General features: G+C 41.3%; 1 protein-coding gene across 2 annotated transcripts in view; it reads right to left on the bottom strand.

The window, feature by feature from the left end:
* Positions 1–7,249: 7,249 nt before the first annotated feature.
* Positions 7,250–17,038, bottom strand: part of LOC147231579 (cadherin-10-like) — a 34,971-nt gene continuing 25,182 nt past the window's right edge. Inside the window, exons 8-13 of one of the 2 annotated variants that reach the window (XM_086150467.1) lie at positions 16,587–16,723; positions 16,368–16,489; positions 13,735–13,843; positions 12,153–12,210; positions 11,959–12,062; positions 7,250–9,414 (exon numbers count right to left, since the gene is read on the bottom strand). In XM_086150467.1, coding sequence (XP_086006593.1) covers positions 8,924–9,414; positions 11,959–12,062; positions 12,153–12,210; positions 13,735–13,843; positions 16,368–16,489; positions 16,587–16,723 — 1,021 coding nt within the window. In that variant the 3' untranslated portion in view covers positions 7,250–8,923. Of the gene's footprint in view, positions 9,415–11,958; positions 12,211–13,734; positions 13,844–16,367; positions 16,490–16,586; positions 16,724–17,038 lie in introns of both variants that reach the window. The other variant, XM_086150466.1, reaches the window with a different exon arrangement.

The raw sequence follows: 17,038 nt of genomic DNA, 5'->3' as shown, positions 1-17,038 counted from the left end.
ATAAGAATAAGAATAAGAATAGGAATGAAAATAAGAATAAGAATATGAAGAGTAAGAATGAGAATAAGAATAAGTATTTTCAATCAATATTGAATTTAGAAACTCTTTTTTACTTATTACTTATTTTTTCCTTTTCGTTTAATTTTGTATGGATGATTACATACAAAATAATGTCTGTACAATGATAAGAATAAGAATAAGAATAAGAATAAGAATAAGAATAAGAATAAGAATAAGAATAAGAATAAGAATAAGAATAAGAATAAGAATAAGACTAAGACTAAGACTAAGACTAAGAATAAGAATAAGTATTTTCAATCAATATTGAATTTAGAAACTCCTTATTTTTATTTGTGGCTTAATTTTGTATAGATGATTACATACAAAATAATGTCTGTACATTTATAAGAATAAGAATAAGAATAAGAATAAGAATAAGAATAAGAATAAGAATAAGAATAAGAATAAGAATAAGAATAAGAATAAGAATAAGAATAAGAATAAGAATAAGAATAAGAATAAGAATAACCAACAATTAAAGTGCAAACGCAAATCTGAATACAAATATGAATGGGAGTGGAATTATGAATATTAATAAGAATAAGAACAGGGATAAAAAAAGAGAATGTTAAAAAAACAAAACAAACAAAAAAAAATAAATCAAAGACGAGCATCCAACCTCCCAAGCAGCGTTGCAGACGCCCGGCGGTTCTTGTCACGATGGACATCACATGAACTCGTCCAGTTTCAGAAGCCGCCTCTTGGTTTCCCATCAGCAGCTATTCTGTCATGTTTTATTCCATGTGACATGCAAATGCTCTTCTCACATCAAACCAGACACGTTCTACTTAATCTTCTGACCATGCGGTCACGTGTGGACGCCCAGAAGAAACTTCGGAGATACCCCGAGGAGCGCCGCCTCGTCCTCCGCGCTCACGGCTCACGGCGGGTCACCGAGGTCACCTCCGCGGCCGAAAACATGAAAGATAGCGCCGCTTCATTATTAACGCCGTGACATAATAATCACCTCTCAAATGAGAAAATATATTACTGCCCAGAGGGTCAAAGGGCGTGAGTGATTCAGACAACCCCGCTCCTTCTGGGTCACGGTCCTGTTTTGCATGATTTGTGGTACATTAATAAAATGTGTTGTAAATCACCTCGGCCCCGTCTTAATTTCATCAGCCCGTCTCGACGGTGATTTAAAGGCGGTGGGAAATTAACGCGCCCAGAATACAACCCGTGTTAATACGCCCACTCATTCTAACGCCACGACTCATGATAATGATGACGATGGTGACGGCGGCACAGAGTCCACATCACATCCAGAAGGTCCGCAGTCGGATTCCCTTCCTGGGTGAATGTTCTCCGGGTTCTTCGGGTTCTTCTCACCGTCCAAAAACATGCAGGAGGTTCCTTGGCGTCAAACGTACGGCCCGCGGGCCGGCAGCGGCCCGCCAGGGGGATCCAATTTGGACCGTGGACTAAATCTACAATTTGAGACATACATCAAAATAATGATCTATTTCTATAACCCTCATATTATGTTAAGGGTCAATTTGACCTTTAACATAATATGAAGGTTAAAATGAAAATGCAGTTCCTATATTGTCTAATGGGGGCGACTCAGAACTTTCAGCAGATGGCAGCAATGCGACTTCCAGGTCTTTAAAATAGCGTTTTTTCTTCTTGTTTTTCCCGTTTTTCCGTTGGATCGACACCCTCGTCGGCGAGATGTTGTTGTCAGAACAGAGAAAAGTGGATGCGGAGTGAAGGGTTTGCCAGGAAAAATTGACCGCTCCTTGTTTGTCGGTTAATATGAAACCGGTATGCTCGGTCCGGATGCTGCAAGTTTGGGTGCCGCTTTGAGACTCGCCTTGGCGAAAAATACAACAAAGTGCACGGAGAAGTGAGAAGAAAGAAGTGAGGCAGAGTGTTGCTGAAATTGCACTTATTTTCTTCAGGTTGTTTGTCAGGTATTTTTTAACGGAACATTTCAGTAGATAGAAAGATTGTTATCATTTACCTGTTCTTCTTTACACTAAAACAAAAAGAAACGTTTGGACTTCATAATGAATAATAATCAGAATCGCCATAATAATAATAATAATAGCAATAATAATAATAATAATAATAACCTCTACAATTATAATGATAATAATAATAAAACGCTACAATTACAATGATAATATAATAATAATAACCGCTACAATTACAACAATAATAATAATAATAAAACTGCTACAATTACAATAGTATTTTTATAATAATAATAATTATAGCAATAATAATAATAACGATAATAACCACTACAATAATAATAATAATAATAATAATAATAATAATAATGATAATAAGCACTACAATAATAATGATTATAATTATAATAATAATAATAATAATAATGATAATAAGCACTACAATAATAATGATTAGAATAATAATAATAATAATAATAATAATGATAATAAGCACTACAATAATAATGATTAGAATAATAATAATAATAATAATAATAATGATAATAAGCACTACAATAATAATGATTATAATAATAATAATAAGTAGAAGAATGGTAAAAATAATAATAGTAATAATGATACTAATAATAATAATAATAATAAGCGCTACAATAATAATAATAATAATAATAATAATAATAATAATAATATAGTAAAAATAATGATAGTAATAATAATGCTAATAATAATACAAATAGTAATAATGATATAGTAATAATAATAATAATAATAATAATAATAATAATGATAATTTCCCTTTAATTTCACTTTCTTTGAGAATCCACTGTTCTTCATTCAGGTATGAAGCAGGAAACGTCACATATCCTTTCTTATTCTCGGCAAAGCGTTTTCCCCGGTGGAGCGGGAGAGATGACTCATAACGCGCTGGAAATGTTTCATCACAGGATAAACATGAACTTTTAAGCGAGTTTCTGCAATGTGTTTTTGTACAACTTTTCTCTCTGGCTTTATGGCCCAGCAGGCAATGTAGCGGAAAATGCATCATCTGGCCCTCAGCGACTTGTTTGGTTTATTCCTATTCTGTCCCTTATACACTCACATGGACCGCCATCTTTAGCCTGCACACCAGGCACAACTTCCATTTATTTTCCCCTGCAACTCTCATAAAATTCCTCTGTATGATAAAAATGCTATCACAATCAAAACATCCTTGACGGAATAACATCTGCTATGTATTTGGACGGCATTGGAACAAATTCGATCATTCGTTCATTCATTATTCTACCGTTTATCCTGCGCTCAAGGTCGGGAGACGATCTCAGCCGAGAGAAACATTCACTCTTTCATCGCACGTCTTACGGAAACAACCGCTCTCCATCTTTTCACGTTATTTAGCGACAAAAAAATCAGCTGTCTCAGAAAATTGGAATATTGTGATAAAGTTCTTTATCTTCTGTAATGCGATTAAAAAAACAAACATTACTTTTTCATGATATTCTAACGTTTTGAGATAGGATTTTTGAGTTTTTTTTTAAGATGTAAGCTATAATCAGTAATATTAAAATAATAAACGGCTTGCATTTCAGTTGATTTTTAATGAATCCAGAATGTATGACATTTTTGTTTTTGTAATTGCATTACAGAAGATAAAGACCACACCTGGGCATAATAAGAATAAGAATAAGAATAAGAATAAGAATAAGAATAAGAATAAGAATAAGAATAAGAATAAGAATAAGAATAAGAATAAGAATAAGAATAAGAATAAGAATAAGAATAAGAGCAACTTTATTTATCCCGAAGAAATTTGTTTTGCCAGAGTTTCAAGTAAAACATAATAATAATAATAATAATAATAACAATAATAATAAATAATAGTAGGAAATTGTATAAAAAGTAAAAAAAGGGTGGAGAATAAGAAATAAGAAATAAAAATAAAACTATAGTGTCAAAGTCAAGGCTATAAATGTATTAAGTACAAAGATTTTGAGATTCCCTGCGGCTGAAGGGAAAGGAATTTAAAATATTATATGAAAATTAAAATTATATTTTATATATATATATAGTTATTATATGATAATTATAAAATTATATGATAATTAATTATCTTAAAGTTGAAATAAAATGCCAAAAAATGTAAATATTCAATTCGCTGTTGTCATTTTGTTCAATTTACCGGATTCCTAGTTGGCCCACATATAACAATGATTGCCCACCCCCGGTTTAGTGCACAGGTGTCAAACCCCGGCCCGCAGCTACTTATATTTGGCCCGAATACCAAATGACCTTTAGAGCCGGACCACCAGGATTCTAGCCTACAGCTAAAGACTACAAATCCCACAACGCTCTTCTAGCGGTTTGGTGCCAAAATCGTAGCAGTCATAGCGATCCGATGCTAACGCTGCACGTGCCACCGTCCAAAGAGAAAACACGATCTTTTTGGACAGACAGGAGGCAGAATATCTGTTTCCATGTTTTAAAGACGGACCAGTTTGTCTCGTACGTGGAGCCGATGAGGCTCGAACCGAAGCGCTACCACATCGGCCCACGCCATGAAACCAAACACCGAGACGAGCGCAAGGACACGGCTGTGACTCAAAGGCGCCGGGAAGGAGAAGAGATGAAAAGAGGTTTGGTTTCATGGTTATGTACTTCTCCGAAAAGTAAAAGGAACACTTAAACAACACAATGGAAGTTGTGTGAAATCCAAGTGTCCACTTGAGAAGCAACAAGGATTCATTTGGACTTGTTTTAAAGACACATAACATGAATGTTGATCATCCCGGAGTGTGTTTTTACACTTATATTTGGAGTCCAGACCTCCACGGGTTCACACATTAAAGTTCCGCCGATCAGTTTTAAATCATTTTGTTGTCAACACATTCAACTACGTAAAGGATAAAGTATTTCATTAGAATATTTCATTTATTCACATCCAGAATGTGTGATTTTGGTGTTCCCTTTATTTCTTTGAGCAGTGTATATTATATAGTTTCATATTTGCTTTTTAAGCTAAATTTGTTTGGGATTTTCTGTCAATAAATATCAATGTTGGCCCACGACTTTGCCCCGGTTTTGAATTTTGGCCCAGCGTGTATTTGAGTTTGACGCCCCTGCTTTCGGGTCTCCTGAGGTTGGATTGTGGAAGGAACCCTGAGGAACCCTGGGGAACCCTGAGGAACTCTGAGGAACCCTGAGGAACCCCACGCAGAGACTCCAGTCCTGAGCGCCGCCGATATGAAATGCAACAAAATACAACCGCACGTATGGCAGTTGTTGCATCTTCAACCCCGCTTGCGTCTCTTTCTTCAACAAACCCTGCAACGTTCTCCTCTGAAACTCTATTAGTCGTTTCCGTCTTCCATGCGTCGCGGAGAGGGAACAGAACAAGTTGAACGTCCGCCCTTGGAACGTGCACTTCACTCCGGGAACGATCCTCGTGATCCACATGCAGGAGAAGGCTCTATTACGGTGATATCTACCGCCATGATGTTTGCAGAGGGTGACAATTGACTCGGCGTCCTTCTTTTTTTATTCTTTTAATTCCAGCGACGGACGTCTTTTGATTTATTTTTTTGGGGGGGGGGGAAACTCAGAGTCCCTTCAAGTAATTCTATCATCAGTGTGTGTGATGCATCCAAAAAAGAAGACGTCTGAGCGGCGCGGTATTGCATGCAAAGTGAACATGCTGCAAAAAAGGGGAACATCTAAGACGCCTCTTCAGAAATCAAAAACTGGGACGGGGGGCTTCGTGTGGCACCGCTTCGTGTGATGCCGTGTTAATATTTAAAATCAAGCAAAAAGCAAAGTGAATGGAGCTTTGATTTCTGCTCTTGTCATTTTTCGCAGCCACCTAATAATCAGCGGAATAATGGGAAATTTGCAGAGGGCTGTTCAAAAAACACCTCATGGAGTTTTCACCGGCAGAACGTGGGACGTTCGCTATTTTGTTGACTTGTTTTGATCAGACGGAGCCTTTGAACCAGAATCCTTCGGCTGGTGATCCTCCAGACTTCATGTTCTATTTAACGCGTGAAAGGACGCGTCTTCGTCGTGCGGTTTCGTTTGCAGCAATTTTTCTGAAATAGTTAATTAGCACTCGGCGCTGTTAGCACCGAAACTACGCCGCACCTTCCCGTCCGCGGTCTCAACCTCCCCGCTGCTTTCCAGTCTGTCGTCACCGTCCGACATGCATCTTTTGTGCCGTGAGTTACTTTAATTTATTTATACAGCGCACGCTTTCATGTCGGCGCATCTGCTCTCTCTCTCTTGCGGTTCGGGCTCCGACGATTCTCCGTGATAAAGTCTCGGCGTGTCCGTGTTTCTCTGCGTTAGCGTGTTTATTTTGAACGTCCGCCGGACATCGTGAAGATAAACAAAAATACCAATAGAAGTTGTATTTGTTCGTGCGGTTCGTGCGCGAGGTTCACCCCGAACCGTGGGGCCTCATATGGACACATTAAGACCTCATCGAGACATGTAGAATGGTAGAATGGTAGAATCGGGGATGACGCGCCCCGCTCGGACATTGTGGCTGCAAGCGTCTTTGCGTACCTTGAAAAGCGCTATACAAATCGTATGTATTATTATTATTATTATTATTAGAGGATCGCGCGACAGAAGCGCTCACTTGGTGCGCTCGCTAATCAACTTGTGACTGTAGGGTGATTTCTTTCTTAACATTTGAATCCCTTCATAATAATTATATCCGAGCACGCGAAGAAAGCGGTCGGACCAATATGGAGGTCGAACGTGACGGGGGTCGGCGTGCTAACTGCGTGATTTGCAACGCCAAGTTGAGTAATTCTAGTCACTTGCCGAGGTGAAGCCGTGCATTTCTGAGCCGGTCGCTCAAAGGCAACAGCAGAAGTCGTGCAGTAAGTATTCATCATTATGTTTTTGTTCAGGTTTTACTGCTTTTCTTCTTTGAACACGATGATGTTGATGCACGGTTCATTTCGCGCACTAGTAAAATATTGTCTATGTCTTGAATTTGAAAAAAAGCATTTTATATATTTCCAATAAAGAAGGGTTGGGTGACCAACAAGGGGAAGAACCAGCGATCTGGACGCGTACGACTCTTCACTCTTGCATTGGAAGGTCATTTACCTTCTCATCAACACGTCACAAAGAGACACACAACCATCGCCAACGTCCATCCTCTCTTTCACATGTCGTATAAAGAAGTTGAGAAAAAAGAAAAACACGCAACCCTGCAACCCGGTTAGGGACGAGGCGCCGCGTCAAAAATATGGACGAAACAAAGGTTCGAAGTGTTCCAAAAATACAATTTATTTTCCACGGAGTAAAAGTAATTTATTTTAGCAACAATCTGCTCTTCTTCAGATGCTTACACATGGTTAAACATATTTGGGAAACTTCTGAAGAGGAGCAGATTGTTGCTGGAAACGTCATGCTAAAATAAATGATCTTTATTTTTGGAGTGCTCTCGGTGTGCGGATTTTTGTTAAAAAAAACGTGGAAGCGTTCCTTCTCACACCCTCACGGTATTAAGAAACATTTAGTCTTTCACGCCTCTGGACCGCGGAGGGTCTCCAGCGAACCTCCGAAAGCCAGAGAACCTGGAGGCTCCACACGGAAAGGCCTCCCAAGTTCTATTTGCTTTTTGTTTTTCTTAATTTACTTTAAATAACTTGATTATGCAAAAGTAATCTTGTGCTTTTCCTGTTTATTGACTCATAGTGTCTGTTCATAAAAGCGAAATAAGCACTGCCGTCATTTCCGGATTTATTGATTTTTTTTTGGGGGGGGGGGAGCTAACAAGCTACATGACGCTAAAACCTTTTGCCTCGTCACATTATTACGAATGTTTTTCACCAGCCGCGTTACAGGCACTGTTCGGAAAAAAAGTGTTTCGAGTACGTATTTGTGGACGTCACCGGTATGTATTTCATTAAAAGTTAAGAAAAATTTTATGTGTAAATATCTCGTGGACACCTGCGGCTTATAGACAAGTACAATAAATATACACATACATTTATTTAGTTATTTTTAGCCGGAGCGGCTTCTATTCGTGTGCGTTCGATAGCCCGGAAATGACGGCACTGCCGGTAAATACACAAAAGTGCATGTCTTCTTTTGTGGGTCTTCAAGTAGGTTTTCAAACGTTCGTTTTATCTTAAAGTGTACAAACACGCCGCTGTCATTTACCACAAAAGCAACGGGGGTGAGGGACTGAAGATACTATTGGCCTCTATTTTGTTTTTCCTGTAATTTTATTAATAAAATAAGTATAAAAATATAAATATAAAACAATATGACTCAGCGTTCAAGCAGCATGAATTCAGTGTATGACGGTTTTCTCTTTTCCTACAACATACACTTGTCATTACATATCGTTACACCTAGATGATGAGATGAATCCAGTTCGACGAGTAAACTGCACCAACCATTCACATGAACATCGCTGGACGAAGATAGCAAATATTATATAGGTTGTCCATTATTAAAAACAATTTATACATTTAGAGTATAACGAAGTCGCCGGGAAAAAAAAAACAACCCACCCGACTCCACCCCGACCCCCCACCACCCGAAAACCCGATAAACATTGATAGTGTACGGTACTACTGTCTCTCCGATCAATTACAAAAAAAAAAGAAAAAAAAAAAAAAAAACACGTTTTCCACACATTTGTTCACGAAAAAATGTCAAAGGCATCTGTACTCCTTATTACGACCGACAACGTCTCGATCCCGCGCTCGTCGGAGGCGAGACGACGAGTCGACCGGCGAACTAGCTAGCAAACTAGAGATAAACAGATAAGATAGCTTGATAGATAGGTAGGCGGACGGTCGGCTAGCCGCGGGCGCTAGCTAACTGGACAGGTAGCCGTCTGGCGAGCTAGCTAGATAAACACACAGAGAGGAAAATGGCGGCGGGCGGGCGGGGGGGGGCGAGCGAGCTAGCGAGCGAGGGCCCTAGGCCTCCCGGTCGGGGCTCTTCCCTATGTACATCTCGGCCAGCTTCTTGAACTGCGGCCCCCAGCTGCCGAGGTAGTCGTAATCCTGGTCCCCTTCGGTGGCGGCCGACTCCAGGGAGCTGAGGGACTCGGCCAGCGACCCGCTGCCCTCGTAGGCGTACGTGGCCAGCGAGTCGTACGGGGGCGCCGTGGGGTCCGAATCGTTGTCCTGCAGCCGCCCGTTGATGAAGTCCCTGACGTCCGTGTTATCCTTTATGGGCGACGTCCTCCGAAAGGGAAACAGCATTTCGGGAATGATGTCCCTGCGCAGCTTGTTAGCGTCCATCACCTCCGGGTTGCGCAGCGTGCCGATATCAAAGGCCTGAGTGTCCTCCTCGCCGCCCCCTTCGTCGTTGTAGCTGACAACGTTGTCTCTGACATCCTCTTTGGAGATGATCAGAGGCTCTTTCTTCCTCTGCCTCCTCAGGGCGGCAAACAGAACCACGATCACTGCAAGGGGGGGAAGAAACAGTGGGAAACAGAGAGCGAAGGCTTAGCGCGAGATGTTTGCCTCTTAACATGTGTCACGCATTAAAGAGCGCCGAGGAGCCGAGAGGGGAAGAGCGTTCGCCGCCGTTGATAAACCCCCGACATCGCCTCCGGCGTTCGCCTCCTGTTAGTACGGCTCGGTGAGAAAGGACTCCCGTTCTCCCGTGTGAAACGCCGGATCGCGGCGCCGACTGGAGGTAAAGGACGAGCAGAGGTTAAAGAGCGAGGCTCGGGATGAAGTGATAACTCTTCTGGTTCTTTAATTTACGACAAGCAGCACTTCTTCACCCGCGGTCTTCTACCTCTCGCGCTTATTGTCTTCTCGGCGGGCGACGCGGCCGGGCGCCCGCCTCCCGCCCGAGTGCTAATTACAATTCCTTCAACACGGATTATACGACCAAGACATGAGCGTTTTCCGAGTTCACCGCCGCCGTGGAGGGGGACGGCGCGAGCGGAACCTGTTCCAACTCAGCGGCTGTCTGTCAGAGTCAAGCAGAGGTGAATGAGACGATCCGTCTCGGGTGTTCGAGCGCAAAAAAAAACAAAAAAACAAAAAAAAAAAAAGCGTCGGATAATGAGCAGATGTCACGATATTTCGCTCAAGAGGAGATCATTAGGGTTTAACCTTCAGCACGCGCGACGTGAGGGAGAAGATCTACCCGGCGACCGGGCGCCGCGTTTCAAATTCAGACGGAAAAGCGAGCAGATTGAAGACGATCTCATCAGCGAGACGATTTAGTCGTTCCTCCGCGAGGGCCGGGGATCCGATGATGAATGATAATCGCAAATAATAGATACAAATAAGGGTGTCACGGGAGGGGAGGGCCGGGATGAACGCGCACGGGGGTCTCGGTCCAGGAGCTCCAACAAAATAACAGCTGGGGTTTTACAGACAACGTAATTTGTAGCCTCTCGCTCTGGCTAATGATACTGTACGTACACCGAGGCCCCGGGAATACCTTCTGACGACATCCCGCCGCCGAGACAATCGTACGTTCACCCTTTCGTTTCACGCGGCAAATAAAGATGTACGAGCGTTCGGCCTGTTATCAACACGCCGTTTGGAAACACGCCCTTTCATTTACACGCCGGATATTTCACCGTTCACATGTCAAACAAGAATATTCAACATTCACTTACTGACAATGCATTCATTTTTGCAATTTTTTTCTATTTATTATGTTTATTCCTGCCCAATATTATATTTCTTTTTTGTTCATCTTTCAAGCGCCATTTCATACAACGGAGCCGTTTGACTACTTCAAGCCTGGAATTCCTTCCGGCTGCTCGTGATACAACATCCTGCAATAGCAGGTATTCCGCATTTCAACCCCACGTGTCCTCGGGGAGACGCGCTCATTCTGCATCGCTGACTTCGCACCCGACTGGAGGTGTTTTTTCAGATCTGGCGGTTTCGCGCCGAAAAGCGGAACACGTAACCGCGTGCATCCGCGTCCCGCGAGCCGTGTGGAAATCGTTGCGGTCGACGCGGCAGATCCTGGAGGTCGGCGAGGATTAGATGGATGGACGCTCCCCCGGCGCTCGTGCACCGGCGTGGATCCACGCTCAAGCAAATATCTTATTTTGACAAATCTGCTGTCGCCGCAGAGAGCGCAGCGCCGGATTGTGTCGGACGTTTCGCAATGCAGCCACCCGAAGCAGCTGTGATCAGTTCTGGGCCTGGCGACCGCTCGCTTCGGGAGTTTACGTTTACGCACGCCGCTTTTTTGACGACTTCGAGGAAATTCCTTTCTTAACTCCGCGCCGTTCGTAACGCTCGGCGCGCCCGCCGTTTCTCCTTAAAAAAACATCGCCGTTGCTCAATGAGGGACGAGAGTCAATGGCTCCCGTGACTCTGTAAACGCCGTAGGCTCGACGGCGTTTATCGTCACTTTTTACGACTTGAAAATCTGTTTGTTGAAAGGGGAAAAAAAAACCAAACTGCCAATTATGAACTTTACGGGAAATATACTTCATGTCCTGGGTGTATTCGGGTGATTCGTGCTGCAAAGTCTGCACTGACGCTACTTCTCGACACTTAAAAACAGATCCCCCCCCCCTTTTTTTTGTTTTTTTCTACACTGCTCAAAAAAAAATAAAGGGAACACTTAAAAAACACATCCTAGATCTAACTGAATGGAATATTCTTATGAAATACTTTGCTCTTTACACAGTTGAATGTGCTGACAACAAAATCACACAAAAATGATCGATGGAAATCAATCGTATCAACCCATGGAGGTCTGGATTAGGAATCACACTCAAAATTAAAGTGTAAAAACAAACTCCAGGCTGATCCAACTTTGATGTAATGTCCTTAAAACAAGTCCAAATGAATCTGTGTTGCTTCCTGAGTGGACACTATGATTTCACACAAGTGTGATTGACTTGGAGTTACATTGTGTTGTTCAAGTGTTCCTTTTATTTTTTTGAGCAGTATGTAAAGAGAGGATATTAAAACGCTTGCAGTTGAAGGTTAGGATCAACCGTAAACAGAGAACTTACTGAGGAGGATGATAACACAGAGCAGGATGGCCACCAGGGCTCCGGTTGTGAGACCATCTGAGAAGGGCAGGACCTCGGGGTTACATGACTGCATGTTTCCACGGCTGTCACAAGCACACACACGCACAGTCAGTGTACTAGTGCTGCTCTGAATGGGGTAGTCATTGTCTGAGATCACTACCGGCAGGAAGTACATGCTCATCTCACGCCGGCTGAAACCTCCCCTTCGCGTCAGGATATTGGCAGTGTTATCTGCGAAGGGAGGTAAACGGGAGAAGCTGGTGAGCTACGAGACGGCAGTGAAGAACCTCATATATCATCGCCTCTTTCCGGCGCCTCGCGACCGGCTATTCAGACTCGACGTCGGCCCGGTCGACCGGATGATCCTCAACAATCTGACAAAAAAGAAAAAGTTTAATAACGGGAGGATCTTCGCTCCGGCGACAGATGGCGGGCCGAGACGGTCCGAGCGCAGAGGTCCTCGGCACGTAGCGTAGCGTGACACCCAAAGCTGTTCAAAAAAAAAAAACGGATACATTCACCAAGAGATTTGCTAAATAACAAGTGAATCTGCAACAAATCAAGCAAAAATTTTTGCTTATTCATTTTATTCAGTGCAATTTATTTCACATGTTATTTTATTTACGTCACGTGTTTGTTTAGTTGGTTGTGTGTTTTTCACCCCGACTGTTCCTTGATGTTACCAATTGGTATCCCTGATGTTGTTGTTGTTGCTATTTTCTGTCTTCTGCCTTTCTATTTATATTGATATTCATATTTATTTTCCGTTTTTTTTTCACATTTTAACTGCTGTGACAAAGCAATTTCTCCCAATGGGGATTAATGAAGTTTATCTTATGTTATGTTATCTTATGTTATCTTATGTTATCTTATCTTATCTTATCTTATCTTATCTTATCTTATCTTATCTTATCTTATCTTATCTTATCTTATCTTATCTTATCTTATCTTATCTTTATTGTAAATCGCTATTGTAAGTCGCTCATCTATTATAAGTCGCTTTGGATAAAAGCGTCTGCCAAATGCAATGTAATGTAATGCAATCTTATCTTATCTTATCTTATCTTATCTTATCTTATCTTATCTTATCTTATCTTATCTTATCTTATCTTATCTTATCTTATCTTAAATAAGCAATCACCTTCTTTAAATAGTGCATAAATTGAATTGTGATGACAACCAGATGCCGTGTCTCATTTGTTAATTGCAATTTTTTCACACAAGGGATTTAAAATGAATGTTATCGTTTTTTATTGATCGTATAAAAAGCCCCCTCGCATCGATCGTGTACAGATTCATACGGATACACGGCATAATGTCGCGCATCATCACATTTCAACGCAGGGCGCGACACCAGTGTGACAAATCAATTCAAAGTACGACACACAATCGGGTTGTTTAAAGCGAGCCTCGGCTGGGTGTTTTTCACCGTCAGGCCCGGTAAACGCTCTGTTCTTGTCTCCCCGGTCACCGGGTTTTAGAGAAACAGACTTTAAAATCCAACTCTACAATTGCCTGGAAAAGCGGCCGGCGTGACGTTTAATTCCAGCGCTTTAAATATAGACATAAACCAGGTGGCTCCTCCCTGACCTTGGGTTGCGTACACAGGAATACAACATTAACACATCAATGTTAATGTTTGTTAATGAATTTTTTATGCACATCTGGCCACAAGCGGCCCACGGAATCGGTGCATCGTGTGCAAACTCCTCATTCGCGTGAAAGACATCGCCGGACGTTCCAGATTCATCTTACCTTCTTTGTCAGCGATGGTGAAGTTTGGATTGTCTGCACTTATGCTAAAGACAAACTTGTGTCCAACTAGAGGTTCGTCCGTGTCGACGGCACTTATCGTCTGAATTAACTGAGGGGAAAAAGGGACACAAAATGTCAGTAAGTACAATCATGAATTGCTAAACGTCTCGCTGCAAGGTATGTATCTGTGCTCAGAAGCTCAGAGGGAGTGATAACTGTGGAGTGGGAAACTTGCTGTGTCAAAATATCCTCTCCATGGATGTATTCCCATCGCGATATACACAAAATGTAAAATTCAAATTCAAATTTGAAAGTGTTCAGTCTGGAAACGTGTTTCCCTGTAAAATGAAATTCTTCTTTTTATTGTCCACATTGAGGCCGGATAGGGAGCAACAAAAAACAAATAGGAGCTTTATTATTTCATTGTGATGTAAACAATGCGAAGTGTAAAGGGGAGAGAAATGTAAATGTTATTAGCAGGATGTGCGAGTTGAAATGTGTGTGTGTGTGTGTGTGTGTGTGTGTGTGAAGTACTTAGGGTCAGTCCATAGCAACTGTGATTGTGAAAAAGAGGTCAAGAAAAGGGTTCGAGCAGGTTGGAATGGGTGGAGATAAATGTCAGGTGTACAAAAAGATAGAAGACTATCAGCCAGAAGGAAAGGAAAGGTGGCAGAGAAGGTGGTGAGATTATCTTCAACACTGACAACGGCCAAAAGACAGGAGGCACAGTTGGAGGTAGCAGAGATGAAGATGCTGAGGTTCTTTTTGGGAGTGACCAGGATGGAAAGGATCAGGAATGAGTCCAGCAGAGGAACGACACATGGCAGATGTTTTGGAGAGAAAGTCAGAGAAGCAAGACTGAGATGTTTGGGTCATGTACAGAGGAGGGAGAGTATATATATTGGTAGACAGATGCTGGAATTGGAGGTCTAGAGGAAGACCAAAAAGAAGATCTCAGTCACAGAAAGTTGTTGTGAGAGATGAGGATCCAGATAATAGGGTTAGATGGAGAAGGTGGATTCACTGTGGAGACCTCTGAAGGGAAAAGCCCCAAAAAAGAAGAATGTATATATATATATATATATATATATATGTATATATATATATATATATATATATGTATATGTCTGTCTCAGAAAATTAGAATATTGTGATACAGTTCTTTATCATCTGTAATGCAATTAAAAAACAAAAATTACTTTTTCATTTTTCATTTCACATATATATATATATATATGTATGTGTGTGTGTGTGTGTGTGTGTGTGTGTGTGTATTTATGTGTATTTGTGTGTGTGTGTATGCATGCATTTAATTATACATAACCACTCTTTTAATTTAATCAATTTCAATTTATTTTGACCTTTATTTATTCCTTTATTTACTTTTTCTTGTATTTTATTTAAATTTGTGATTTCTGGAAAAGTGATGTTCTGCAAGGTTTTTCAGTTGCAGTTCCACGTTTCGCCACTAGGGGGCGGCGCGCTCCTTCCGCTCCCACTCTTCGAAGCCAGTCTCTACTTCCTGGTTCGGCTGTTGGCCCGCGATGACCGGGAGCTCCCGCTAGCCTAGCTGCTCTCTCTCTCCTTCCTCCTCAGGTTTGTGAAGGCTTAAAACTCACACAACAACAAACGCACTCGATTTGATATGAAACGTAAATAAAATCAAACCCCGAGAATGTCATCGCTGTATTTCTTTGGTTGGATTGAGAGAGATAAATGGGGTTTAATCACCGGTGTCGACGCTAGCTCAAGATGGCGCTAGCCTAATGTTAGTCTCCCGGGTCACATTAGCTCAAAATGGCGCTAGCTAAACGTTATTGTCAAGGTCAAGTCTGGGTTATAGCTTTTGTCAACAGCATGTTTCTATATTATTATTTAAATGCTGGTTGTAATTGTGTTAATCAGCAGTAATGCACTGCAACACCATTTATCAGCCGTGTTCGCTAAGCTGATGGGTTTGGTAGGCATTGTCATGCCCTGCTTTCTTTTCTTTTTTTTTGTCAACAACAATCTGCTTTACACATTAAATGTGTGTGTGTTTTTTTTTTATATTAATACAAAAAACACTGTCATATGCTCAGGGTATTCAGTTTTGTAATCTCATTTTTGCCCTTTGGAATGTTATAGGGATACGGCATATGGAGGAGTTGTTTTGTTGGACAGAAATGGCCTTTTTAATGAAACTAAACAAGCTAGGGTGAACGGAGACGTGAATCCTGGTCTTTCCCCCGGTTTGCAGGATCTGGTCCGTTAATGGGCTTCCCACCTTTGACCCGTCGCAGCAACACATTATGTTTTGCCGTGGGCTCGACCCCAAAGACTGGGCCTGCTCTCCCTTTCCATATTTGTCACTATCTGTACAACATTTGCACATTAACCTCAGAGCAGTGTCTGTATTAGGTCGGTGTTAAATTCACCATAAAATGAAACAAATGTTGATTTAAAAAAAAACTTTTACTGGAACATTGTTTTGATATTTACTGTTAAGTCACTTCCAAACAGAGCCACCACAGTAGATCATTTCTGGTATTTCCTAGAGAGTGTCAACATAGTTTGTTTAATTGTATTAATCCCTTGAGTGATAGAACAGCAATGTCTCTAAATGTATTTAGTTTCAAAGAAAAGGTAATTACCTGTCCCGCTTTAACGTTTTCACAGACAAATGTATCGTAGGACATTGCAAACTCTGGGGCATTGTCATTTACATCCAAGACCTTGATGAAGATGGGCACACGTGTTGTCTGTCGGGGATTGTCTGAAAACAAACAAAAGGAATTAAGAGGTTGATTTGAGCGTGGATGTTGACATAAAAGGCCACTGATTCATCGACTGCAACTTTGAGAAAAGCTTACTTATTTCAGTCGCCACCACAGATATGTTATGCCACTTGGACATTTCTCTGTCCAGGGCTTTCAGGGTTGTAATGGTGCCATTGACAGAGTCAATATTAAAAAGCCTCTCTAGATCTGTGTGCCGATCAATAGAGTATCTGCAAAAAACATCATCATCGTTACCAGCGAAAATGAATGATGAACACATACAGAATGAATGATGAACATGTACAGAGGGGCAAACAAGCTGCGTTTATAGAAGACTGTAAAAATGACTCATTTAAAAGTATTCTGCCTGTCAGCAGGTTATTTTCATTTTAAGCAGGGATGTAGTTGATAACAGATGTGCAGTGTATTTAGAAAAAATGGCCATTTATTTCAGGTTTAAGTCATGAATATGAACTATATCATATAAAAAAATGTTTTTTTCACTTGTAAATAAGTGAACATATGTAAGCTCCCATGAAAACATG

This window comes from Fistularia commersonii, chromosome 8 (assembly GCF_037954325.1).
Source record: "Fistularia commersonii isolate RoL2024-O1a breed Wild chromosome 8, RoL_Fcom_v1.0, whole genome shotgun sequence".
NCBI lineage: Eukaryota > Metazoa > Chordata > Actinopteri > Syngnathiformes > Fistulariidae > Fistularia > Fistularia commersonii.
Note: the sequence above shows the minus strand (reverse complement) of the source record. Positions and strands in the feature narration are given on the sequence as shown.